The 25,746-nt window shown below is 48.0% G+C and overlaps 2 protein-coding genes across 4 annotated transcripts in view; both read right to left on the bottom strand.

Annotated features, from left to right (window-relative positions):
• LOC122379491 (zinc transporter 2-like) overlaps positions 1-25,746 on the bottom strand; it is an 89,971-nt gene that overhangs the window by 12,741 nt on the left and 51,484 nt on the right. The window contains exons 1-3 of one of the 3 annotated variants that reach the window (XM_043361735.1): positions 5,302-5,866; positions 4,897-5,034; positions 2,708-2,870 (exon numbers count right to left, since the gene is read on the bottom strand). In XM_043361735.1, the coding sequence (XP_043217670.1) occupies positions 2,708-2,870; positions 4,897-5,034; positions 5,302-5,580 (580 nt within the window). In that variant the 5' untranslated portion in view covers positions 5,581-5,866. Of the gene's footprint in view, positions 1-2,707; positions 2,871-4,896; positions 5,035-5,301; positions 5,867-25,746 lie in introns of those variants that run through there. The other 2 variants (XM_043361737.1, XM_043361736.1) reach the window with 2 other exon arrangements.
• On the bottom strand, positions 6,706-9,625 carry LOC122379492 (phospholipid phosphatase 5-like). Its single transcript, XM_043361738.1, has 2 exons — positions 9,411-9,625; positions 6,706-8,145 (listed from the first exon to the last, which is right to left on the bottom strand). Exon 2 carries the CDS (start codon positions 8,019-8,021, stop codon positions 7,179-7,181), a length of 843 nt encoding a protein of 280 aa, XP_043217673.1. The 5' UTR covers positions 8,022-8,145; positions 9,411-9,625; the 3' UTR covers positions 6,706-7,178.

Below are 25,746 nucleotides of genomic sequence, written 5' to 3'. Positions count from 1 at the left end.
TTGGCAGCATCGTGCTCGTCTCGCTCAGGCGCGTCGAATGATATACTTTTTGTCCGGGTCAGGTCAACGTGGGGTGTTGACCTCAGGTCAAGGTCAGGTCAGCACCCCCAGGTCACGAAGTTGGTCGAAAGAGGTCATGTCGCATTTCATTCGATTCGGCAGGTCTTCCTGAGTCCATTGGTGGCTTTCCCGACTCGCTAGCTCAATTTGATCAAGAGTTATTGACGAAAAACTAATATGACCTTGATGACGTCATAAATGACGTCACGCAAGGTCAACATTGCAAAAGTGACGCATCTAACCTTGCAAGGAGTGCATCAAATCACGATTCTGTGTGCTTGAGATAGTTGGAGATCGTTCCCGGCGCCAGAATAGCAGTTTTCATTTTTCCCCATTGACTTATAATGGTGAGGTCACGAAAATGACCTGACCTCATATGACCTTTAGGAAAAATCCGAGATATACAAATTGTGGGACTCATAATGGATACTAGATCCTGCAAGTTTCATTTCCCTGTGACATCTCCTCTGGCAGTGAGGGCGTTGCGAAGTTGCGACATCTGAAGACCGTGCAGAGGTTCACTTATGACGTCATAGGTCAGTGACCTGACCTGACCCAAAAATGCGGTTGGTGTCAAAAGATCCGGCTTGGATCAAAGGTCAGGTATGCCAAGTTTCAGCTCTCTATCGCCAGCGTGTTCGGAGCTATCGCGAAAAAAAAACCCTATGGGGGGGGCGGCACCCGCCCCCCCCCCCCCTCGGCCGGCGAGGGTTAATTTCAAATGATCAGCCTACATATATTTTTGACGCGACTCCGGACTCAACGAGAAGAACGCAGTGCTAGTAATATCAATGTCGTACTAGCCTCGAATCGAATGTTAAAAAAGCCAAGTAATATTCATTCTGGCGGTGCTTGCCGTCTACAGGGTGTCCCATAAGTTCGTTCTCACCTTTTATTTGCATGTAAAACATAGTACATTGCGTTTTGATATGTTTATAACCCCTCAATGTGCTCCCCATTTCATAGGCAAACACATGAATACATGCTGCGACATGCCAACCGGCATGTTTGGCAGCATAGCAGGCTTGAAGTTAGCCCAGACTGACTTGGCATGCGCCGTGAGCTCCTAAATGCTGGAACACCGCTTCGCTTCGACGAGCCTCAATTTCAATATTCCCAACACATTTTTATGAAATTTGGATCCGATGAGTTGCCTGGGATGTGATCTTGCCACACACGCCTATCACAGTCTCCTGGCACTGCTTTTATGCTTTGCTTGACCTCTGCACTGATGCACTGTCTTGCTTGAAGATGGGCCTACGACCTCCCGGATGCCATTTTCTACTAAAAAAATGTGGTCATACTTGCGGTTCAAGTTAAGCTAGAAAGCTGAAACTCCTCCTAGATCTTCTTGGAGAAGCATTCTGCGTCCCAAGACTGTTTCTGGAGCATCATTCGCAACGTGATCAGTGTCTGGACGCATATTACCCCACATGACCGTGACCCTGGCCTTTTGCATAGGAATAAAGCTGGATGACACAAAGGCCTTTTCCGTCGCCCATATGGGACCGTTTTGGGGTTTGGACGGGTGTTTTATCTCGAGCACGGACTAGGTAGTCCAGATGACCACATTGATGTCATCAGCCCTTCAGTTTTTTAGCCTCAGGCATAACGAAACACATGTTTGGCCATTTTAAGACGTTTTTGACTGTTTTGAGCCCTCCGGTAAGTAGAGCTTAAGTCACCTTGAGTTAGGTACCACCGAAATGATACTCTTAGACAGCTGGTAATACATCCTGAAAAGCCTGTTTACCAACTTTCTAACGCTAAGACCTTTTTGACGGCCATTTTGGCGCCACACAGTTTTGGCCACATGGCTCACTCGTGAAAGCTGACAAAAAAGAGCATAAACTTGCAGCGATTGACTCCCGACAAATCATCGGCGTCACTTGTTGACTGTGCGTCCAGTTAGCGACAGACATTGGCTACATACTGGATGGCCTCAATCACCCTCAACCGTCGTGAATGGCCCAGTGCGGTCTAAATACCGAGACGTTCCCGTATCAGAGACCTCTATGTTGCGGCGTAAGCCGTCTCCAAAGGAAGTGAACTCTCTGGCAAAAAATCTTTTGTCTAGACGAATTAGTTACCGTGGAGCACATTCACAGTTGCCATGGCAACCCCAAAAGCTCAGTTACAAAATAAATTAAGCGTGGCTTTAAATAAGAGAGCCTCTTAAAGAAAAATCTAGGTGAGAAGGAACTTATGGGACACCCTGTAGAGGCCGAACCGTAGTGATCAAATGTGATCACTAAGTAGTGAGCACTGATAGTTACTATTGCGAGAGGCTTTTCAAAAAAGCAAGCTAATGCTCTGCCCGGGACATTTGTACCTCGAGTTATGAACTTATAAGCCGAAGAACGTCAAAATAGGGGAAAGTTCACCTTAGAAGACCCTTGATAACCTGAACTTTAACCTAACCTAAAAATTGGTAAAAACCAAGGGCTTGACCAGCAATGTAGTTGCCAAATGAAGGACTGAGCAGTGTGGTAGTAGCCAGCGGGCTGACTTGCGCAAAAGCAGACGGAGGAAGGACTGACCTGTGTGGTAGTAGCCAAAGGACTGACCCCTGCAGTAGTAGCCAGACTGACCTGCACACTAGTAGCCAAAGGACTGACCCCTGCGGCGGTAGCTCTGCCGTACTGACCTGCGCGGTAGTAGCCGAAGGTGCAGCGCCGAGTCGGCCGTCGCAGTGACAGCCAGATGGCGAACATGGAGAGCAGGAAGCTGCCGAAGTCGCTGAGCAGGTGGGCGGCGTCCGACATCACCGCCAGGCTGTTGGCCAGGTAGCCGCCCAGCCACTCGCCCGCCTGTGCCGGACACACGTTCAGTCCCCGGTCAGCCCCCCCGGACAGCCACTAGGGGATCGCACCGATATTTCACCAAAGCATAGCTCGATTAAAATGAAATGCTACCTACCTAATAAGTAAGTAAAAAAAGATTACATATGAAGAAATGATGAGAAAATGGCTTATTGTCTGTGGTCAATGATGTAGCAAATGGATATCAATACACCTAAAACCAGAACTTTGGAGTTCTTTGGTAGCTGCTAGGCTAGGCGATCCAAATCCTGCAGGGCAATGCCAGAAAGGTGCGCCTATCTGTCAATTTTCTTGAACTTATTTGTTATTTGAAGACTGTAACTGTAAATCTTTACAATTTTTGGCTTCTGAATATGATAAGGCAACTAAAACTAGTCATAATATGAAGTGCATTCTTAATTTAACCCTCGCCGGCCGAGGGGGGATGCCCCCCCCCAATAGTTTTTTTTCGCGATAGCTCCGAACACGCTGGTAGCAGAGAGCTGAAACTTGGCATACCTGACCTTTGATTCAAGCCCGATCTTTTGACACCAACCGCATTTTCGGGTCAGGTCAGGTCACTGACCTATGATGTCATAAGTCAGCACGGTCTTCAGATGTCGCAACTTCGCAACGCCCCCACTGCCAGAGGAGCTGTCACAGGGAAATGAAACTTGCAGGATCTAGTATCCATTACGAGTCTCACAAGTTGTATATCTCGGATTTTTCCTAAAGGTCATATGAGGTCAGGTCATTTTCGTGACCTCACCATTATAAGTCAATGGGGAAAAATGAAAACTGCTATTCTGGCGCCAGGAACGATCTCCAACTATCTAAAGCACACAGAATCGCGATTTGATGTACTCCTTGCAGAGTTTGATGGTCATTTTTCCAATGTTGACCTTGCGTGACGTCATTTATGACCTCATTAGGGTCATATTAGCTTTCGTCAATAACTCCCTATCAAATTGAGCTAGCGAGTCGGGAAAGCTACCAATGGACTCAGGAAGACCTGCCGAACCGAATGCTATGCGACATGACCTCCCTCGACCAAGTTCGTGACCTGGAGGCGCTGACCTGACCGTGACCTTAGGTCAACACCCAAAGTTGACCTCACTCAAACAAAAAGTATATCATTCGACGCGCATGAGCGAGGCGAACACGATGCTGTCAAAATCGCGGCTCTGCGACCGTTTTTTGCGAAGTTATTCACCAAAAACCGAATCGTACCTTGGGACACTTGACCTGACCTCAGAGGTCACCGGTTGACCTAGGACCTTAAAATCGGGTATCAATCTCTGCGTCTTGTAACGGCACACACGCTCGTTTTTTCCGCGACGCGTTAGCTCCACCAGGGGCGAAACATCGAGGGTCGTAACCCCCCCCCCCCCCTCGGCCGGTGCATATGTAGAAAACCAATAGGTCTGGCGAGGGTTTAGTGTGTGATGAACAAAATGCAGCACTTATTACACAAGACTGGACACATTTATTAGTAATTTTAATAAGTCTTTCGTCCAGGTATATGGTAGAAGCTTGTGGGTGGAATTAATGATGCAGAATACAGCAGCATCATGAATTGTTTAACAAGTTTTTGGAACAATGTTTTTAAATTTATTTCAAGTAGTCTTGTCCTACTGAAGTTTGATAAACCCAATCTACAAACTAACATTACAAAACAACTCACTGAAACTGAGAAAGACCCATAAGTTACATTGAAACATATCACCCCCCCCCCCCCACCTGGAACTGCTGCAAAGAAAGTTAATGTAGTTCCTCAAAATGGCTTTGTTAGCTGGATGCCAACACAAACTGCTTATCAGTGCTACCTGGAATTACTAGCATAATAACTTCAAAATCATCAGGGAATGCAACAGTAACAGCCAGTAGTTTCCCAGCCCTCTCCCATACAGCTTGCATGCCTACATAGTAATGTAAATGTCATATCTAGCAATTTGTCATCAGGGTCATCTGAGGTTGGGTCTGCCACATGGCCCAACTCCAAATAATTTAGAATAGGAAATGAGCTATTGCTCACCATGAACAGGAAACAGAAGCCAGAGGTGACAGCAAGCCTGAGCAAGGCCTCTCTCCTTGAAGTGTCGGCAGGTGGCGTTGGCCCATGACAGTGGGTCTGTTCAAAGCTGTGGTCAAGCTCTCTGACAGGACCATCCTCCTGAAAAACAAAAGGTCACATTAATAAAATAGGTCAATCAAACCATTAAGTACATAGGTAGGTAGGTACTCAGTTCAGTTCAGGTTATCTGATAGAATCAGAATGAGAAAATGCACTTGCAGAGCTTGAGGTTGGTTGAACAGTCAGCTAAGTATAAAGATGAGATTCATAGAATAAATTTACCTACTTCAGTTAATAGATCATGTACAAAGTACTCAACAAAGCTGTTTGTGGAGCATACCAATATTGAATTATTGATCTACTAACCTGAGCAAGTGCCTGATAGCCATTCCTTCTGGAGACATAACCATTTGTGTATTGCTCACTTCCATTATCCATACCTAATTCATTATGAGTACACATAGGCTTTGAGAATAGCTGACATGCATTACACATTCTTGCTCGTCCCTGCATAACTCGTACATCCTGATCATCTAGAGGCATTGCTACTCTTGATGAAGAAAAATCTAGAATTGGATCATCATCAGATAAGCTGGTACCATTTCTTTCTTCATTTCTTAGTCCCTCAAATGCACTGATGCTCATACTGCAATAAATGCAGCATCGAAATTAACAGATAAACTTTCAAGCTCTCACGAGCGTGACCAGCGTTTAGGAAGAACGATCAACACGATTGTCAATTGTAAGCTGTAGCTTGGCTGTAGCACTGCAGCAAGAATTGTGACACGACTCCCGAATGAAATGAGATATCCACATCCATCGAACGAACGGTCAAAAGCTGTACGCTAAGCCATATTGACATCTCCAATATTAGAAATCGTGCTTTCGACAACGACACACAGCAAATGCCTAAATGCTCATTGATATACTCAAGCATTACTTATGAGTCAATTTAAATGACGTCATTAGCTTTCAAAATGGATAGCATTCATCTGCTTGAAAATGTTTACGAGCATAGTTCTGGAGAAGTAACTGAAGATTTTTTTAAAATATCCGTGCCTAAATAAACCCAACATCTAATTTCTATGTGTATTTCAAGACAAATAGTACTTGAGCTGCGGACCCTCGAAAAAGATTCGCCCAATGAACGTTTATTGAACATGACGTCATGTTTGTCGTGTATTTGTTTATAGTCCTCTATACTCGCTTATCTATCAAGGTTACGCCTAATAGACTGGATTTTCAAATTAAAATGCTGCAAAATACTTTTTTGGGCCCAGGCCCTTTCCGTCTGACAATACAACACAGAGCCCGAAGGATGATACAAATTAGGGAGATACATTGGTCACGCAGACACCCTAGATAGTCGCCGGGGCTGAGCCCGTCCGAATGGACAGGCCGAACAGCCCCCCAAGCTCTCTCTGCACCCGGCTACGGGGTGCGCTCCCTCGGGAGCAGCGGTGCCGCTCCAACTCCAAGGGAGCAGTCCACATGACTCATGAGATAGAGGTGCCTGTCCATCCCGGAGTGGGAGTTACGGCGTGGAGAGGACTTCATTATCCTGAGGACGGAAGCGACGAAACGGAGATGCAATATACGACATTTACTGAGAATGAACCATTCACACACGGACTTCGCAGCGAGTCGACAATCTGCACAAAAGGATGCTTTTCTAGGCTATGCTTCATTTGCTTCGACATTGAGACTTAGGCAACATTTTCACCCCCATGCCAATACGTCAAAGGTAAAAAATATTTCAAAATGAATAGGTAAGATTTCCCATTTACAGGTATATTTTGTCATCTTTCACAAATAGACATGGGGCTTTGAATAAGCTCCTCGTTCTCCAGGAATGCTGATATCGAAAGAAATGCAACGAGCAGGTACCCGTCTCGCATTAAATTATGTCTGCAGGGCCGAGACACGCCCCATCGAAAGCACCACAGCACGACAGTCGACACATCTTTCTCCATAATGGAATGCACCGTTTAAACAGCCGGCACGAGCCAACTGAACTTTCCATACATCCTACTGCGGCGATTGGCCGAATACCTCCCTCCATCATATTCTATCTCATCACACCTTCACCCAAAGCTGTCGCACATCACGGTTACGGCGGCCTCACCCGACCTCACCATACCACAGGTCTATTACACCCTCACCCGATCTTATCACACGCGGCATACGATCACCCGCACCGCCACGCCCCTCTCCGAGATTCGCCCCTTCACGCCATTCCATCACTACATCCACTTCACGTCGCTCTCGCTGGCGGCGGCGGCGGCGGCGGACGAGGTCGGCACGTGCTGTGGGAGCAGCGGCGTGTCGTCCACGCCGGCCACGCAGTGCGGCCGGTCGGCGCCGGCCTCCGTCACCGCCGGGTAGAAGTGCCGATAGCAGAGCCAGCCGATGGCGACGCCCAGCGCGCCGCCCACCACCACATCCTGCCAGTGGTGGTGGTAGTCGCACGTGCGGCTGGCGGCGATCAGCGCCGCCACCAGCAGCGGGAACAGAACCAGCAGCTTGTGCGACTGGCGCCGGCCGCGCTCCGTGAACGTGCCCAGCTTACCCGACAGGTACAGACAGGTGAACACGGCCAGACACGCAGCCAGCGACGCGTGCCCGCTCGGGAAGCTCTTGCGTCCTTCGCTGACGAGCATGGCGCTACCTGTGCAGGGCAGGTCGACACGCTGGAAGCCCTCCGGATAGCAGCGGGACAAAAAGTCCGGCCGCGGCCGGCCCACCGCCAGCTTGATACAATTGGTGACTATGCCGGTGAGAAGCAGCGCGAGCGAGGAACAGAGTCCGGCCTCGCGCAGATCGATCCAGTCACGGTTGATGAGAAAGAGGGCGCCGATCGTGGCAACAGGCACCGACACCACCAGGAACCAGAGCGCCGAGCCGGGCACGTAGCTATCCATCTGCGGGTAACTGTAAACCCACGCCTCCTCCGGCCGGATCTGGCGCTCAAACGGGTCCGTCAGCTCTGTCTTCAGGAAGACCAGCAGTAGGAAGATACGCACACATACTTCGGCTGCAAAGTACCGCGTGGCAAACTCTGGGCGGAGACGGAAGGGCAGGTCCATGGCGCGGCGAAAAACGTACGACACAGATTACTGTATCCAGACTGAGCCGGCTTTCTTATCGACCAGCCTAGCACACATTGGTGTGGCTGATGGTGTAGATGGCTCCCGTTGTGTGGAACTCAATCTGCAAGTAAAGGAATTGTCGATGTCATAAGCAGGCACCAATACTGTCTCAGTTAGTGGGATTTAACAATCAATCATCTGGATGGTGAAAACAAGCAATGACCTCAATGATATTGTGGTGCAATAGATATATGGAATTGGATAGGTGCCAATGAAAGATCACATTCAAAAGTCACAAAGCATTGGCAATGAAGAATGCGCAGAGAATATTATGTCCAGGTAAGTAAAGTAGTAGCAGGAAGAGCAATGCACAACCAGGAACATCAGCAGCATTATCACACTAGCACCAAATTAAGATCCTTCATTATATCATTTTCCTATGATATAATGAGCTGGCCAAATGTAATGCAGGTGCTGGCCCCATTTTGCCAGCGCACCAGTGATTCATGGTTGCCAGACTCTGGGTTATAGCCTGACTGCACAGTGCCTATCACAACCTTGAAGAGACCTTGTCACTTGTCAGTATGGATGCAATCTGCTCTGCCGCCTCTGCCAGCATGTAAAGGTGCAGAATTAGAGTGGAGCAGTGTGAGCCCTTAGTGTCACTGTGCTGAGTTGCTGTGCTGGTGCAGCAATATCTTGAACAAATGATGCATAGGTAAGGAGGCACTACTGTGGAATTGTCCAGAGAAGAATACACCTTTACTTACAGTTTTGACTGATCACAGGAACAAATTAAATTATTCAGCAAAATTTATCATTCATATTCTATGTAAGCTGGTATGGATTTCCAGCCAAACTGATCAGGGCTAGTGAGGATTGTTTACAATCTGGCTTCTGGTGTGTCTTAATGATGCCCAAACTCGACCCCGGACCCAATGTCATGCTTTGTAACCTTGAGTTATGTTCTACTACACTAAAATATCACCAAGTAAATGAAAATAAAGTGCAATTATTTAAATGTGCCTGTGTCCATGGCTGCTAGAAGGAAAAAATTCACATGATACATTCACACATCAATTGCACAATTCCCAACCCAAACACTGGTAATTTTGGCCATTAGACCATTAATACCATGATATCATGCTGAAAAGTCAGTCAAATAGGCCAGTTGTGTTTAAAATGAAGCAAAAATGCAAAAATAGGTTCTTGAGACATGAAACTCGACCCATATGGTGTGAAGCCTTCAGTAATCGAAATAGGAATAAAAGGATGTGCACCTCCAAAACCATGACAGGTATGGTAGCTTTGAGAATAATAGCAAGTAACCATCACATACTGATAAGACTAAGCTGTATAAAAAAATAATAATTCGTGTAAACATACCGGTTTCAGATGTCCCACAAATTAAAAGCCATTCACTTCAACTGTTTGTCTTTCCTGTTGTTATCTTGGCTGCAATGTTTACGTTCGCCTAGACTGTCATTTGAGCGCCAGAAATGTCATAACTCGTAAGGCACTATATCACTGCTATATATCGAAGGCGCGCTCGCACGTAGTTTTTAAAAACATTGCCAGTCCCACAGTGACAATGCAAAGCTGAAAGCAGGCCACCTATTCACAAGATAATAGGCAAAGGCAAAGTTGTATCTGTTTCGAATGTAGCAGCCATGTGTAAGTCAATGAAAACAGTGGAAATAGTCAAGTCTGTCAAGCACTAGGTATTGAAAATTGAAATGGTACAATTTGATAATTAATTAACCCATTTACGCCCTTCGTTGCGTTTTCGCAACGCAAGCAAGCGTCGACGTGATCGAAGCTTGAGAAGTGTGTAAAAGAGACTAACCGATGAGACAAGTTTCAGCGTGTGTAGCATGGTTGTGCGCATGATACTACGCAGTTACCAGCATCTGCGATGCTGGGCTCCGCATCGCGGGACCGCAGGTTGTTTGAGCAAGCACCTCTGTAAGCGCAGCAAAAACGCCCGCTGCTAAACGAGAGAACGAGCATTGCACGTGCAGACCGGAGTGGGTGTGCTACAAATTGACGTGCACGACACTCTACTAACCGCTCTGTAGCGGTGTGCCAAATTTGAGTGCAATCGACCCGGCCGTTTTCGAGATCTGGAAGCGACACCCTGCACGTGCGCACGTGCAACCTGGGTCCCAATTGACTTGTGCACGGCACTCTATTCGCCGGTCTCTAGCGGTGTACCAAATTTGAGCTCAATCGGCCCAGCCGTTTCCAAGATCTGGAAGCGACCCCTACACGTGCGCACGTGCAGCACCCCAACCGTGGCACATGAAAATACATACTAACTGACTTGTGCACGGCACTCTACTAACCAGTCTCTAGCGGCATGCCAAATTTGAGCACAGTCGGTCCAGCCGTTCTTGAGATCTGGAAGCGTTAGCCTGCACGTGCGCACGTGCCAAATGGGTCCCATCTGACTTGTGCACGGCACCCTACTCGCCGATCCCTAACGGTGTGCCAACTTCCATTACAATCGGCCCGGCCGTTCTCGAGATCTGGAAGCGTCACCCTGCCCGTGCGCACGTGCAGCGGCACCCCAACCGAGACACATGGAAATGCATTGCCCGGCGGGTGCCTACATCCATGCCAAGTATCAGCGCAATCGTCAAACTAACTACAGAGTTATTAGACTTGTTACCGAACTGACACCTCTTCGTTTTGCACGTGGCACGTGCATTAGGGGTCACCCAAATGCATCGAGAATAGCACACTACGTGTAAGAAAGAAAGAAGCTATCCCACACAAAAGAACGCGAGTGAAACGGTCAAGCAGTTGTGGAGATATAAGCTTTGCAAAGGCGCCCCCCACGGCGGCCGACTGCTAATATTCAGCAATAATCAGTGTCGCGTCCGCACACGGGAGGTATCCCCGTCACCTGTTCGTATACTCTAATGTGGTTGGGTTCAAGTCACAGTAGAGCCATGCTTTTGTACAACTTTTCTTAAAAACGGCACATCTTGCAGTGACATTCTATGCATCGTTGGAAAGAGCATCGAAAGGTGTATATTATATTAACTTTTCATTTGTATACAGCTGCAACGTAAAAAGTTATTAAGAAACAAAGACGCTCTCATTGACATTCCATGTTAAAAATTGTCATTTTTAAACAAGCTTTAAAAGAAAAAACGATTTTGCACAGCTTAACGAAGCACAACAGCATATACTATGTTCCTTCCTCAACAACTCTCGAATGTTTGGACGAAATCGTGACACATAATTTTTTACAATGCACGAATGAAAATAGCTCTGCAAAATTGTCCATTCACTTAACATGGGACACAACAAAATTCCAACTTTGACCTCGTGCAAAGAAACGTTCCGAGATTCTGACGGGTAAACGGCGCACACTGGCGTGTACCGGAACGTGTTTGCCATTAAATGCCTGGAAGAAAACCACCCCTTTCTTGGCTCGTTTTTCCGCCATTAGCGATGGCGCAAAAAAGCCCCAAACCCCCATTGACTTAACATGGGAAAATGGAAACGCACGTGCCACGCGCAAAAGAATTCTGAGCGAGTAGCGACCGGTACCAGCAGCTAGATCGCCTCCGCGAGCCCATGCTCTGAAATTTTTACGAAAATCGTTGCAGTAGTTTGGGCAGGTAGCAAGGTGCCCCAATCCGCGGCCAGACATGCAAAACATAGCCCGATGAACGACTGCTCCGGTTGTTTTTCAATAGAAAAACACAATTCTAACGAATAGTGTTTGTCTTTTCAAACAACCTGCGGTTACCAGCATCTGCGATGCTGGGCTCCGCATCGCGGGACCGCAGGTTGTTTGAGCAAGCACCTTTGTAAACGCAGCAAAAACGCCCGCCTCCAAACGAGAGGATGAGCCTTGCACGTGCAGACCGGAGTCGGTGTGCTACGGACTGACGTGCACGGCACTCTACCCAATTGACTTGTGCACGGCACTCTATTCGCCGGTCTCTAGCGGTGTACCGAATTTAATCTGAATCGGCCCAGCCGTTTCCAAGATCTTGAAGCGACCCCTACACGTGCGCACGTGCAGCTGCACCCCAACTGTGGCACATGAAAATACATACTAAGTGACTTGTGCACGGCACCCTACTAACCAGTCTCTAGCGGTATACCAAATTTGAGTGCAAACGGTCCAGCCGTTCTTGAGATCTGGATGCGTCACCCTGCACGTGCGCACGTGCAAGATGGGTCCTAACTGACTTGTGCACGGCACCCTACTAACCGGTCTCTAGCGGTGTACCAAATTTGAGCTCAATCGGCCCGGCCGTTCTCGAGATCTGGAAGCGTCACCCTGCACGTGCGCACGTGCAGTTGCACCCTAACTGTAGCACATGGAAACGCATGGTTCGGTGTGTGCCTACATCCTTGTTAAGTTTCAGCGCAATGAGCCCTGCCATTGCCGTGTTACTGTCATTACAACAAAAGTGACACCTCTCCGTTTTACACGTGTCACGTGCAGTAGGGGTCACCCGCAAGCATCGTGCATGGTAAAATACTTGTAAGAAGGGTATACGCTACCCCACACAAAAAACCGCAAGTGTATCGGTTCCCTGGTTGCGGAGATATAAGTCGTACAAAAACGTCCCCACAGAGGCCGGCCGCTAATATTTAGCATTAAATCGCATCCTTCAATGGGAGGTATCCCCGTTACCTGTTCGTATACTGTCTGAGCCAAGACCATATATAGGTGTGAGCTCAAATCTCGGTAATGTCGTGCTTTTTTACTAAATTTCTCAAAAACGGCACAACGTGCAATAACGCTCTATATATCATTGGAAAGAGCATCAAAAGTTGTATATCCTATCAACTTTTCACTTAAATATATATTCAACGTACAAAGTTATTAAGCACCAAAGACGCTCCCATTGACTTTCCATGTTAAAAATTTTCATTTTTAAATGAGCTTTAAAAGAGCAAACGAATTCTGACAGCTTAACGAAGCATAACAACATGTTCTATGGTCTCTTCTCAACAGGTCCTGAAAGTTTAAACAAAATCGTATCATATAATTTCGTACAATGAGCGAATGAAAATGTCTCTGCAAAAACGCCTATTGACTTAACATGGGGAGCGAAAAAAGTTCAACTTCAAAGTCGTACTACAAGAAATATCGACTTCTTACGGGTATACGGTACACAGGGGCGTGTACCTGAATGTGTCGGCCATAAAATGGTGTGCAACAAATCATACCTTGACCTGCAATTTTTCCCGCTATTCGCGATCGCGCAAAAAGTGTCCAAAACCCCGTTCATTTAACATGGGGAAAATGGAATCGCACGTGCCACGCGCAAAAGAATTCTTAGCGACTAGCGACCGGTGCCATCAGGTAGATCGCCTGCGGGAGCCCATACCCTGAAATTTTTACGAAGATTGAGCGATTCGTCTAGACCCCGGTCAAGTTGTACTGATTCGCGGCCAGACTTGCAAAACATACCCCGGAGAACGACCGCTCCGGTTGTTTTTCAATAGAAAAACACAATTCTAACGAATAGTGTTTGTCTTTTCAAACAACCTGCGGTTACCAGCATCTGCGATGCTGGGCTCCGCATCGCGGGACCGCAGGTTGTTTGAGCAAGCACCTCTGTAACGCCGCAAAAACGCCCGCCGCCAAACGAGAGGATGAGTCTTGCACGTGCAGATCGGAGTGGGTGTGCTACGAACTGAGGTGCACTGCACTCTAATAACCGGTCTCTAGCGGTGTGCCAATTTTGAGTGCAATCGGCCCGGGCGTTTTCGAAATCTCGAAGCGGCACTCTGCACGTGCGCACGTGCAAGCTGGGTCCCAATTGACTTGTGCACGACACCCTTTTCGCCGGCCTCTAGCGGTGTACCACATTTGAGGTGAATCGGCCCAGCTGTTTTCAAGATCTGGGCCTCGTTTCATAAAAGGAATTACTTACGGCGTTCCGTCAATTATGCCAGATTTGGCGTATTTGATGCCAATTCGGTTTCATAAAGCCGGAGACCGGAGTAATTCACGCCATCGAAATTACGGAGCTTCATTTACGGCAAATACTCGATTCCGGACCAAATTATGCCATTTGGGTTTCATAAAACGACGTAATTAACGCCAAATATTTTATCAAGCTCTTGATATCAGTGGTGTAAACTACGCACAAAAATGTTGCGTGAATTTGAATTAATGTGAAGATTCGAAGCTAATTTTTAATATATTTTATAATGTTGAGCCCGGTGAGGAAGAAAGAACAGCCAAAATGAGAAAAAGAAACTGCAAATCTTCTGTACCAGTCGCTTTTTGTGGCAGCTATCGGAATTTTGTTTATTCGCCGCGCCGCGCCACTTTCGTAGTAAGGCACTTCTGCTTAGCTGGCCTTCTGCTGTTTTCAATATATTGATTTAATAAAGGATGGTCAGCAAAATCGATTTTGTTTTTTCATTAATAATTTTTACGATTTAAATTCAACATAATTGTTTTATAATTTCTTCTAAAAAAATTAAGTGTTGATATGAAATTGTAATTTGTAGGACGCTTGATAAATTACGGTAACTACGCAAATGTGCTTAGTTACGGAGGTGTAAACAATTCCAGTTGTGGCTTTGTGAAACCGCTTCATCTGCGCTCCGTAGTTTGAAAGGGTGTGAATTACGAAAAGGTGTAAGTTACGGCAGAGTTTTATGAAACGAGGCCCTGGAAGCGACCCCTACACGTGCTCACGTGCAGCTGCACCCCAACCGTGGCACATGAAAATACATACTAACTGACTTGTGCACGGCACCCTACTAACCAGTCTCTAGCGGTGTGCCAAATTTGAGTGCAATCGGCCCGGCCGTTTTGGAGATCTCGAAGCGGCACCCTGCACGTGCGCACGTGCAAAATGGGTCCCATCTGACTGTTGCACGGCACCCTACTCGCCGATCCCTAACGGTGTGCCAAGTTTGATCAAAATCGGCCCAGCCGTTCTCGAGATCTGGAATCGTCACCCTGCCCGTGCGCACGTGCAGCTGCACCCCAACCGTGACACATGGAAATGCATTGCCCGGCGGTTGCCTACATCCCAGCCAAGTATCAGCGCAATCTGCAAACTAACTACAGAGTAATTAGACTTGTTACCGAACTGACAACTCTTCGTTTTGCACGTGGCACGTGCATTAGGGGTCACCCATACGCATCGAGAATAGCACACTACGTGTAAGAAAGGAAGAAGCTATCCCACACAAAAGACCGCGAGTGAATCGGTCCAGTGGTTGCAGAGATATAAGGTTTGTAAAGGCACCCCACAGGCGGCCTACTGCTAATATTTAGCAATAATCAGTGTCGCGTCCGCACACGGGAGGTATCGCCGTCACCTGTTCGTATACTCTAATGTGGTTGGGTTCAAGCCACAGTCGAGCCCTGCTTTTTTACAGCTTTTCTTAAAAACGGCACATCGTGCAGTGACGTTCTATACATTGATGGAAAGAGCTTCGAAAGTTGTATATTTTATTAACTTTTCACTTTTATATACGTGCAACGTAAAAACTTATTAAGCAACAAAGACGCCCCCATTGACCTTCCATGTTAAAAATTGTCATTTTTAAACAAGCTTTTAAAGAAAAAAACGATTTTGCACAGCTTAACTAAACACAACAGCATATACTATGCTCCTTCCTCAACAACTCTTGAATGTTTGGACGAAATCGTGACACATAATTTTTTACAATGCGCGAATGAAAATATCTCTGCAAAATTGTCCATTCACTTAACATGGGACACAGCAAAATTCCAACTTTGACCTCGTGCAAAGAAACGTTACGAGATTCTGACGGGTATACGGCGCACACTGGCGTGTACCGGAACGTGTTTGCCATAAAATGCTGGGAAGAAAACCACCCCTTCCTTGGCTCGTTTTTCCGCCATTCGCGATCGCGCAAAAAGTGCCCCAAACCCCAATTGACTTAACATGGGCGAAAATTCAAACGCACGCGCCACGCGCAAAAGAATTCTGAACGAGTAGCGACCGGTGCCATCAGCTAGATCGCCTTCGAAAGTCCATACCCTGAGATTTTTACGAACATCGATGGGTTAGTCTAGGCTGGAATCAATGTGCCCCATTTCGCTGCCAAGTATGGAAAACATAGCCCGGAGAACGACCGCTCCGGTTGTTTTTCAATAGAAAAACACAATTCTAACGAATAGTGTTTGTCTTTTCAAACAACCTGCGGTTAAGTCTACCAGCATCTGCGATGCTGGGCTCCGCATCGCGGGACCGCAGGTTGTTTGAGCAAGCACCTCTGTAACGCCGCAAAAACGCCCGCCGCCAAACGAGAGGATGAGCCTTGCACGTGCAGACCGGTGTGGGTGTGTTACGAGCTGACGTGCACGGCACTCTACTAACCGGTCTCTAGCGGTGTGCCAAATTTGAGTGCAATCGGCCCGGCCGTTTTCGAGATCTTGAAGCGGCACCCTTCACGTGCGCACGTGCAAGCTGGGTCCAAACTGACTTGTGCGCGGCACCCTAGTTGCCGGTCTCTAGCGGCGTACCGAATTTAAGCTCAATCGGCCCAGCCGTTTCCAAGATCTGGAAGCGACCCCTACACGTGCGCACGTGCAGTTGCACCCCAACCGTGACACATGAATATATGTACCTACATACTAACTGACCTGTGCACAGCACCCTACTAACCGGTCTCTAAAGGTTTGCCGAATTTGAATGCAATCGGCCCAGCCGTTCCTGAGATCTGGAAGCGTCACCCTGCACGTGCGCACGTGCAGCCTGGGGCCTAGCTGACCTGTGCAAGGCACCCTACTACGCGGTCTCTAGTAGTGTGCCAACTCTGAGCACAATAGGCCCGGCCGTTCTCGAGATCTGGAAGCGTCACCCTGTACGTGGGCACGTGCAGTTGCACCCCAATCGTGGCACATTAGGTCAGTGACCTTACCTAACCAGAAAATGCGGTCGGTGTCATAAGATCCGGCTTGAATCATAGGTCAGGTTTTCCAAGATTCAGCACTTTGTCGCCGGCGTGTCCCGAGCTAGCACGAAAACCCCTATGGGAAGTAGGCGGGTGCTGCCCCTCTGCCGGCGAGGGTTAATCAATATTGACGCAATGGTGACATCACGGTAGCCGTCGACGTCACCATTCGAATCAGGGTCATTGACTTGCGCCGAATATCAAGTTTGATATTGATGCTTCAACGGATCTGTATATCAGCCGAAAACACCTTACATTCCTTTTTACTCGCTAGATGGCAGAAGCGTCAAACGCCTGAATGTATGCTGTGCCGCAATGCCGGCTCTATTGTATATAACCGCCTAAATGAATGGCGGAGTAATGAGGGATCCGGGAGAACCACTATCTCCTTAGAACTGATGACTCGCAAAAAACTGAAGCTTTTGAGGACAATTATCGAGTGTGGTAAATGCGTCTGGCATTTTAGCCAAACATTCTATTTTACTCGCTAGATGACGCAGAAGTGTCAAACACCTGATAGCATGTTGCGCCGCAGTGCCACCTCTTCCGTATGTAGCCGCATGAATGAAGATTTAAGCGCAATTGCCGCAGCCGGTGTCAGGTGTGTGCCTACATAGAGGTCCAACCATGCCGCTGAAATTGATCTATCATACAAAGCTTTATAGCAATGCGCGTAGTAATTTTCTTAACAAACGCAAAAAAAAACTAATAGGTGTGGCTACAAGCGCCCCCGCCCCAATCGGGCGGAGGTTATTGTGTTTTGGTAGCACTCACCGATTGTTTCCTGGTCTAGTCTTCTACAGCAATCACAGACACATTTCGATTGCGGCCAACCATGCAAAACATAGCCCGGTGAAGGACTGCTCCGGTTGTTTTTTTTTTCGATAGAAAACACAATTCTAACGAATAGTGTTTGTCTAATGAAGAAACAACCTGCGGTTACCCGCCGCCAAACGAGAGGATGAGCCTGGCACGTGCAGACCGGAGTGGGTGCGCTACGAACTGACGAACAGGACAATCTACTAACCACTCTAGAGGTGTGTAAAATTTGAGTGCAATCGGCCCGGTCGTTTTCGAGATCTTGAAGCGGCACCCTTCACGTGCGCACGTGCAAGCTGGGTCCCAACTGACTTGTGCACGGCACCCTAGTTGCCGGTCTCTAGTGGTGTACGGAATTTGAGCTCAATCGGCCCAGCCGTTTTCAAGATCTGGAAGCGACCCCTATCACGTGCGTACGTGCAGTTGCACCCCAACCGTGACACATGAATATACATACTAACTGACTTGTGCACAGCACCCTACTAACCGGTCTCTAAAGGTGTGCCGAACTTGAATGCAATCGGGCCAGCCGTTCCTGAGATCTGGAAGCGTCACCCTGCACGTGCGCACGTGTAGGGTCACCCTGCACGTGCGCACGTGCAAGATGGGTCCTAACTGACTTGCGCACGGCACCCTACTAACCGGTCTCTAGCGCTGTACCAAATTTGAACTCAATCGGCCCGGCCGTTCTCGAGATCTCGAAGCGTCACCCTGCACGTGCGCACGTGCAGTTGCACCCCAACCGTAGCACATGAAAAGGCATGGTCCGGCGGGTGCCTACATCCTTGTGTAGTTTCAGTGCAATCAGCCAAGTAATTACCGTGTTATTGTCATTACAACAAAAGTGACACCTCTCCGTTTCACACGTGTCACGTGCAGTAGGGGTCACCGGCATGCATCATCCATAGTAAATACTTCTAAGAAGGGTATACGCTACCCCACACAAAAAACCGCAAGAGTATCGGTCCCCTGCTTGCGGAGATATAAGTCGTACAAAAACGTCCCCACGGAGGCCGGCCGCTAATATTTAGCATTAAATCGCATCCTTCAATGGGAGGTATCCCCGTCACCTGTTCGTATACTGTCTGAGCAAGACCATATATAGGTGTGAGCTCAAATCTCGGTAATGGCGTGCTTTTTTACTAAATTTCTCAAAAACGGCACAACGTGCAATAACGCTCTATATATCATTGGAAGGAGCATCAAAAGTTGTATATCCTATCAACTTTTCACTTAAATATATCTTCAACGTACAAAGTTATTAAGCACCAAAGACGCTCCCATTGACTTTCCATGTTAAAAATTTTCAATTTTAAACGAGCTTAAAAAGAACAAACGAATTCTGACAGCTTAAAGAAGCATAACAACATGTTCTATGGTCTTTTCTCAACAAGTCCTGAAAGTTTAAGCAAAATCGTATCATATAATTTTGTACAATGACCGAATGAAAATGTCTCTGCAAAAACGCCCATTGACTTAACATGGGGAGCGAAAAAAGTTCAACTTTGACCTCGTGCAAAGACACGTTACGAAGTTCTGACGTGTATACCGCGCACACTGGCGTGTACCGGAACGTGTTTGCCATAAAATGCTGGGAAGAAAGCCACCTCCTTCTTGGCTCGTTTTTCCGCCATTCCCGATGGCGCAAAAAGTGTCCAAAACCCCGTTCACTTAACATGGGGAAAATGGAATCGCACGTGCCACGTGCCACGAGGTTTTAAGCGAGTAGCGACCGATGCCATCAGGTAGATCGCCCCCGGGAGCCCATACACTGAACTTTTTACGAAGATTGAGCGATTCGTCTAGGCCCCAATCAAGTTGCCCCAATCTCAGGCCAACTTTGCAAACATAGCCCGGAGAAGGACCGCTCCGGTTGTTTTTCAATAGAAAAACACAATTCTAACGAATAGTGTTTGTCTTTTCAAACAACCTGCGGTTACCAGCATCTGCGATGCTGGGCTCCGCATCGCGGGACCGCAGGTTGTTTGAGCAAGCACCTTTGTAACGCCGCTAAAGGTGTGCCGAATTTGAATGCAATCAGCCCAGCCGTTTCTGAGATCTGAAAGCCTCACCCTGCACGTGCGCACGTGCAACCTGGGTCCCAAATGACTTGTGGACGGCACCCTAGTTGCCGGTCTCTAGCGGTGTACCGAATTTAAGCTCAATCGGCCCAGCCGTTTTCAAGATCTGGAAGCGACCCCTACATGTGCGCACGTGCAGTTGCACCCCAACCGAGACACATGAGTATACATACTAACTGACTTGTGCACAGCACCCTACTAACCGGTCTCTAAAGGTGTGCCGAATTTGAATGCAATCGGCCCAGCCGTTCCTGAGATCTGGAAGCGTCACCCTGCACGTGCGCACGTGCAACCTGGGGCCCAGCAGACCTGTGCAAGACACCCTACTACGCGATCTCTAGCGGTGTGCCAAATCTGAGCACAATTGGCCCGGCCGTTCTCGAGATCTGGAAGCGTCACCCTGCACGTGCGCACGTGCAGTTGCACCCCAATCGTGGCACATGGAAATACATACTAAATGACTGCAACCTACTGATCGGTATCAAGCGTTATGCCAAATTTGAACACAATCGGTCCAGCCGTTCTCGAGATCTGGAAGCGTCACCCTGCACGTGCGCACGTGCAGTTGCACCCCTACCAAGACACATGGAAATGCATCGCCTGGAAAGTGTCTACCTCCATGCCAAGTTTTAGCGCAATCGGCCCAGTAATTACCGCGAGCTATTGCGCTTATTACAAAACAGGCACCTCTTGGCTTTGCACGTGGAACGTGCGTTAGGGGTCACCCATATGCATCGAGAGTAGCACACTATGTGAAAGAAGGGAAAAAGCTACCCCACTCAAAAAACCGCACGTGTATCAGCCAAGTGGTTGCCGAGATATAAGTCGTACAAAAACGTCCCCACGGCGGCCGGCCGCTATTTAGCAGTAAAATCGTGTCGCATCCTTCTATGGGAGGTATCCCCGTCACCTGTTCGTATACTGTCTGAGCAAAGGCCATACGTTACGGTCCAAACTCCATAGTGAGGCGGACATACGAATTTACGAGAGTTTAGCGACGAAATGATTCACTTAATTGTTAAGTAATGGGTACCATTAGGACTAGGTAGACCATAAAGTTTATCTAGCATCTCACCGTAGATGCCGTAAAAAGTGCTTTACTTTTCAATGTATATAAAGACTTGCTCAGCTCAATCAGTTCACTCTGTATTGGCTCAAGCCGTATCATGCGAACGCAATACAAACTAGAGCACCGACAGCGCAGCGCTCCCCAACTCACTGCTCGCCCAGTCCACCCGGGCCGCCGCCACGACGGCCCCCCGCAAGTAGGCATCCCGCACTGCACCGACAGCCGCGGGCGACCAGCTGACCGGCCAGCTGACCGGCCAGCAGCCGGCGGGCGGCAAGCCGCGGATGGCCGACCCGCCGGCGCGGCGAGGGAGGGGAGGGACGCAGCTGAAAGACCCGACTACATATATATCAAAGAAACATTATATGTAATCATCGATGACGCGACATAAATCTGCTTTATTGGGGTTAGCGGTGTAGTCTGTGATGCCATCACAATGAAAATAGCCTAGTTTTGTAGAGCATCAAATTCTGATTCCATAACGACTCTCGTTAGTCCATTTTCAATTGTAAATAAGCCTTTTATTGCGATGCAAAGTCCCGAAATGGTGCCGACGGCGGCCGGTCCCCCGATGCAATGGTACCATACCATAGATGGTAAACAGGTTAGTTCACATTCCCGCCGCTATGCGGGCGGCGGCGGCGCCACCTGTCCTCGTGTCCGCCTGACACCGTAACGATATAGGTCTGAGCTCAAATCTCGGTAATGTCGTGCTTTTTTACTATATTTCTCAAAAACGGCACCACGTGCAATAAAGTTGTATATATCATTGGAAAGAGCATCAAAAGTTGTATAACCTATCAACTTTTCACTTAAATATATCTCAACTGTAAAAAGTTATTAAGCAGCAAAGACGCTCCCATTCACTTTCCATGTTAAAATTTTTCATTTTTAAACGAGCCTAAAAAGAACAAACGAATTTGCACAGCTTAAAGAAGCATAACAACATGTTCTATGGTCTTTTCTCAACAAGTCCTGAAAGTTTAAACAAAATCGTATCATATAATTTTGTACAATGAGCGAATGAAAAAGTCTCTGCAAAAACGCCCATTGACTTAACATGGGGAGCGAAAAAAGTTCAACTTTGACCTCGTGCAAAGACACGTTCCGAAGTTCTGAGGGGTATACGGCGCACACTAGCGTGTACCCAAACGTGTTTGCCATAAAATGCTGGGAAGAAAACCACCTCTTCCTTGGCTCGTTTTCCCGCCATTGGCGATCGCGCAAAAAGTGTCCAAAACCCCGTTGACTTAACCCTCGCCCATGTAGGGGGGGGGTTGGTGCAACCCCCCCCCCCTGAGGTTTTTCGGAAATAGTGCAAAAACGGCGGCGCGCAGCGCCGCCAAATTTTGGGTACCTTATGGGGCAAACCTTGCGCATCTTTTGATAAAAAAAAATTTGACCGGGTCATGTCAGGTCACGGAGTTATGACGTCACAAAGGGAACAGCCTCCGGCCGGATTTTCACAAACTGAGTGCCAACGCCCGAGGTTTCCTGCCGGTGGTACGGACATCGGTTGATGGATCGTGATGAAACTTCCCATGCATGTTGGGGCAAGTATTGGCTATCATATGGTATAAGAAACTTGACCGGGTTAGGTCAGGTCACGGAGCTATGACGTCACAAGAGGAACAGCGTCCGGTACTATTTTTGAAAAGCGCCCGAACCACTATTTTGCTAATTCTTGTCACCTCAATGGGAATATGCAGCAATATTAGCCCTTATAGGGAGCAAATGGACCTTTCAAATCCAAAAATACAATCAGATTTCAAAAATTTAAATTTTGATTTTTCGAATTTCTGCCGCCGACTGTGACCTTGCCGAGTTCCGGCGCTCCCAACGCGCCATTTTTAGAGCTAGGGAAACGAAATACATACCAAACGATAGAGAATTGATCAAGGAACACGATAGTGAAGGTTTCAAGTCGATATCACCCACCGTTTTGCCGCAATCGCCGCGGAAAGTTGAAAAAGTCTATTTTTCCGAAAATTTGACCTTGGACCGGTCAAAAGTAGGTCAAATGTTGACCTAGGACCAAAAAATATACCACCAATCGCGAGATCTCGGCGAGAGCAATCCGTTGGTCTTTTCCGCTAAGCTCTACGACGCTCCGTTTTCAAACGCCAAGGGGGGGGTCGCACCAACCCCCCCCCCTGCATGGGCGAAGGTGGCAGATCGCCGTTTACGGGCGAGGGTTAACATGGGGAAAATGGAATCGCACGTGCCACGTGCCACGAGGTTTTAAGCGAGTAGCGACCGGTGCCATCAGGTAGATCGCCTCCGGGAGCCCATACCCTGAACTTTTTACGAAGATTGTACATTTCGTCTAGGCCCCGCTCAAGTTGCCCCAATTCGCTGCCAGACTTGCAAAACATAGCCCGGAGAAGGACCGCTCCGGTTGTTTTTCAATAGAAAAACACAATTCTAACGAATAGTGTTTGTCTTTTCAAACAACCTGCGGTTACTCTGTAACGTCGCAAAAGCGCCCGCCGCCAAACGAGAGGATGAGCCTTGCACGTGCAGACCGGAATGGGTGTGCTACGAAATGACGTGCACTGCACTCTGCTAACCGGTCTCTAGCGGTGTGCCAAATTTGAGTGCAATCGACCCGGCCATTTTCGAGATCTGGAAGCGACACCCTGCACGTGCGCACGTGCAAAATGGTCCCATCTGACTTTTGCACGGCACCCTATTCGCCGGTCTCTAGCGGTGTACCAAATTTTAGCTCAATCGGCCCGGCCGTTCTCGAGATCTGAAAGTGTCACCCTGCACGTGCGCACGTGCAGCTGCATCCCAACCGTGACCCATGAAAATACATACTAACTGACTTGCGCACGGCACCCTACTGATCGGTCTCTAAAGGTGTGCCAAATTTGAATGCAATCGGCCCGGCCGTTCCTGAGATCTGGAAGCGTCACCCTGCACGTGCGCACGTGCAACCTGGGACCCAACTGATCTGTGCAAGGCACCCTACTACGCGGTCTCTGACGGTGTGCCAAATTTGAACTCAATCGGCCCGGCCGGTCACGAGATCTGGAAGCGTCACCCTGCACGTGCGCACGTGCAGCGGCACCCCTACCGCGGCACATGAAAATGGATCGCCTGGTAGGTGACTACCTGCATGCCAAGTTTCAGCGCAATTGGCTCAGTAACTACCGAGTTATTGCAATTATTACAAAACTGACACCTGTCCGTATTACACGTGTCACGTGCAGTAGGGGTCACTCGCATGCATCGTCCATAGTAAAATACTTCTAAGAAGGGTATACGCTACCCGACACAAAAAACCGCAAGTGTATTGGTCCAGTGGCTGCGGAGATATAAGTCGTACAAAAACGTCCCCACGGCGGCCGGCTGCTAATGTTAAGTATTAAATCGCATCCTTGAATGGGAGGTATCCCTGTCACCTGTTCGTATACTGTCTGAGCCAAGACCATATATAGGTCTGAGCTCAAATCTCGGTAAAGTCGTGCTTTTTTACCAAATTCCTCAAAAACGGCACAACGTGCAATAACTTTCTATATATCATTGGAAAGAGCATCAAAAGTTGTATAACCTATCAACTTTTCACTTAAATATATCTCAACTGTAAAAAGTTATTAAGCAGCAAAGACGCTCCCATTGACTTTCCATGTTAAAATTTTTCATTTTTAAACGAGCCTAAAAAGAACAAACGAATTTGCACAGCTTAAAGAAGCATAACAACATGTTCTATGGTCTTTTCTCAACAATTCCTGGAAGTTTAAACAAAATCATATCATATAATTTTGTACAATGAGCGAATGAAAAAGTCTCTGCAAAAACGCCCATTGACTTAACATGGGGAGCGAAAAAAGCTCAACTTTGACCTCGTGCAAAGACACGTTACGAAGTTCTGAGGGGTATACGGCGCACACTAGCGTGTACCCAAACGTGTTTGCCATAAAATGCTGGGAAGAAAACCACCTCTTCCTTGGCTCGTTTTCCCCCCATTGGCGATCGCGCAAAAAGTGTCCAAAACCCCGTTGACTTAACATGGGGAAAATGGAATCGCACGTGCCACGTGCCACGAGGTTTTAAGCGAGTAGTGACCGGTGCCATCAGGTAGATCGCCTGCGGGAGCCCATACCCTGAAATTTTTACGAAGATTGAGCGATTCGTTTAGGCCCCACCCAAGTTGCCCCAATTCGCGGCCAGACTTGCAAAACATAGCCCGGAGAAGGACCGCTCCGGTTGTTTTTCAATAGAAAAACACAATTCTAACGAATAGTGTTTGTCTTTTCAAACAACCTGCGGTTACCAGCATCTGCGATGCTGGGCTCCGCATCGCGGGACCGCAGGTTGTTTGAGCAAGCACCTCTGTAACGCCGCAAAAACGCCCGCCGCCAAACGATAGGATGAGTCTTGCACGTGCAGACCGGAGTGGGTGTGCTACGAACTGACGTGCACTGCACTCTAATAACCGGTCTCTAGCGGTGTGCCAAATTTGAGTGCAATCGACCCGGCCGTTTTTGAGATCTGGAAGCGACACCCTGCACGTGCGCACGTGCTATCTGGGTCCCAATTGACTTGTGCACGGCACTCTATTCGACGGTTTCTAGCGATGTACCAAATTTAATCTGATTCGGCCCAGCCGTTCCCAAGATCGGGAAACGACCCCTACACGTGCGCACGTGCAGCTGCACCCCAACCGCGGCACATGAAAATACATACTTACTGACTTGTGCACGGCACCCTATTAACCAGTCTCTAGTGGTATGCCAAATTTGAGCACAGCCGGTCCAGCCGTTCTTGAGATATGGAAGCGTCAGCTTGCACGTGCGCACGTGCAAACTGGGTCCCATCTGAC

This window comes from Amphibalanus amphitrite, unplaced genomic scaffold (genome assembly GCF_019059575.1).
Source record: "Amphibalanus amphitrite isolate SeventyFive unplaced genomic scaffold, NRLGWU_Aamphi_draft 000079F_arrow, whole genome shotgun sequence".
Taxonomy (NCBI): Eukaryota; Metazoa; Arthropoda; class Thecostraca; order Balanomorpha; family Balanidae; genus Amphibalanus; species Amphibalanus amphitrite.
Note: the sequence above shows the minus strand (reverse complement) of the source record. Positions and strands in the feature narration are given on the sequence as shown.

Bases quoted from the DNA above. Each gene is read 5' to 3' on its own strand.
- LOC122379492 (XM_043361738.1), bottom strand. From the start codon at position 8,021: ATGGACCTGCCCTTCCGTCTCCGCCCAGAGTTTGCCACGCGGTACTTT.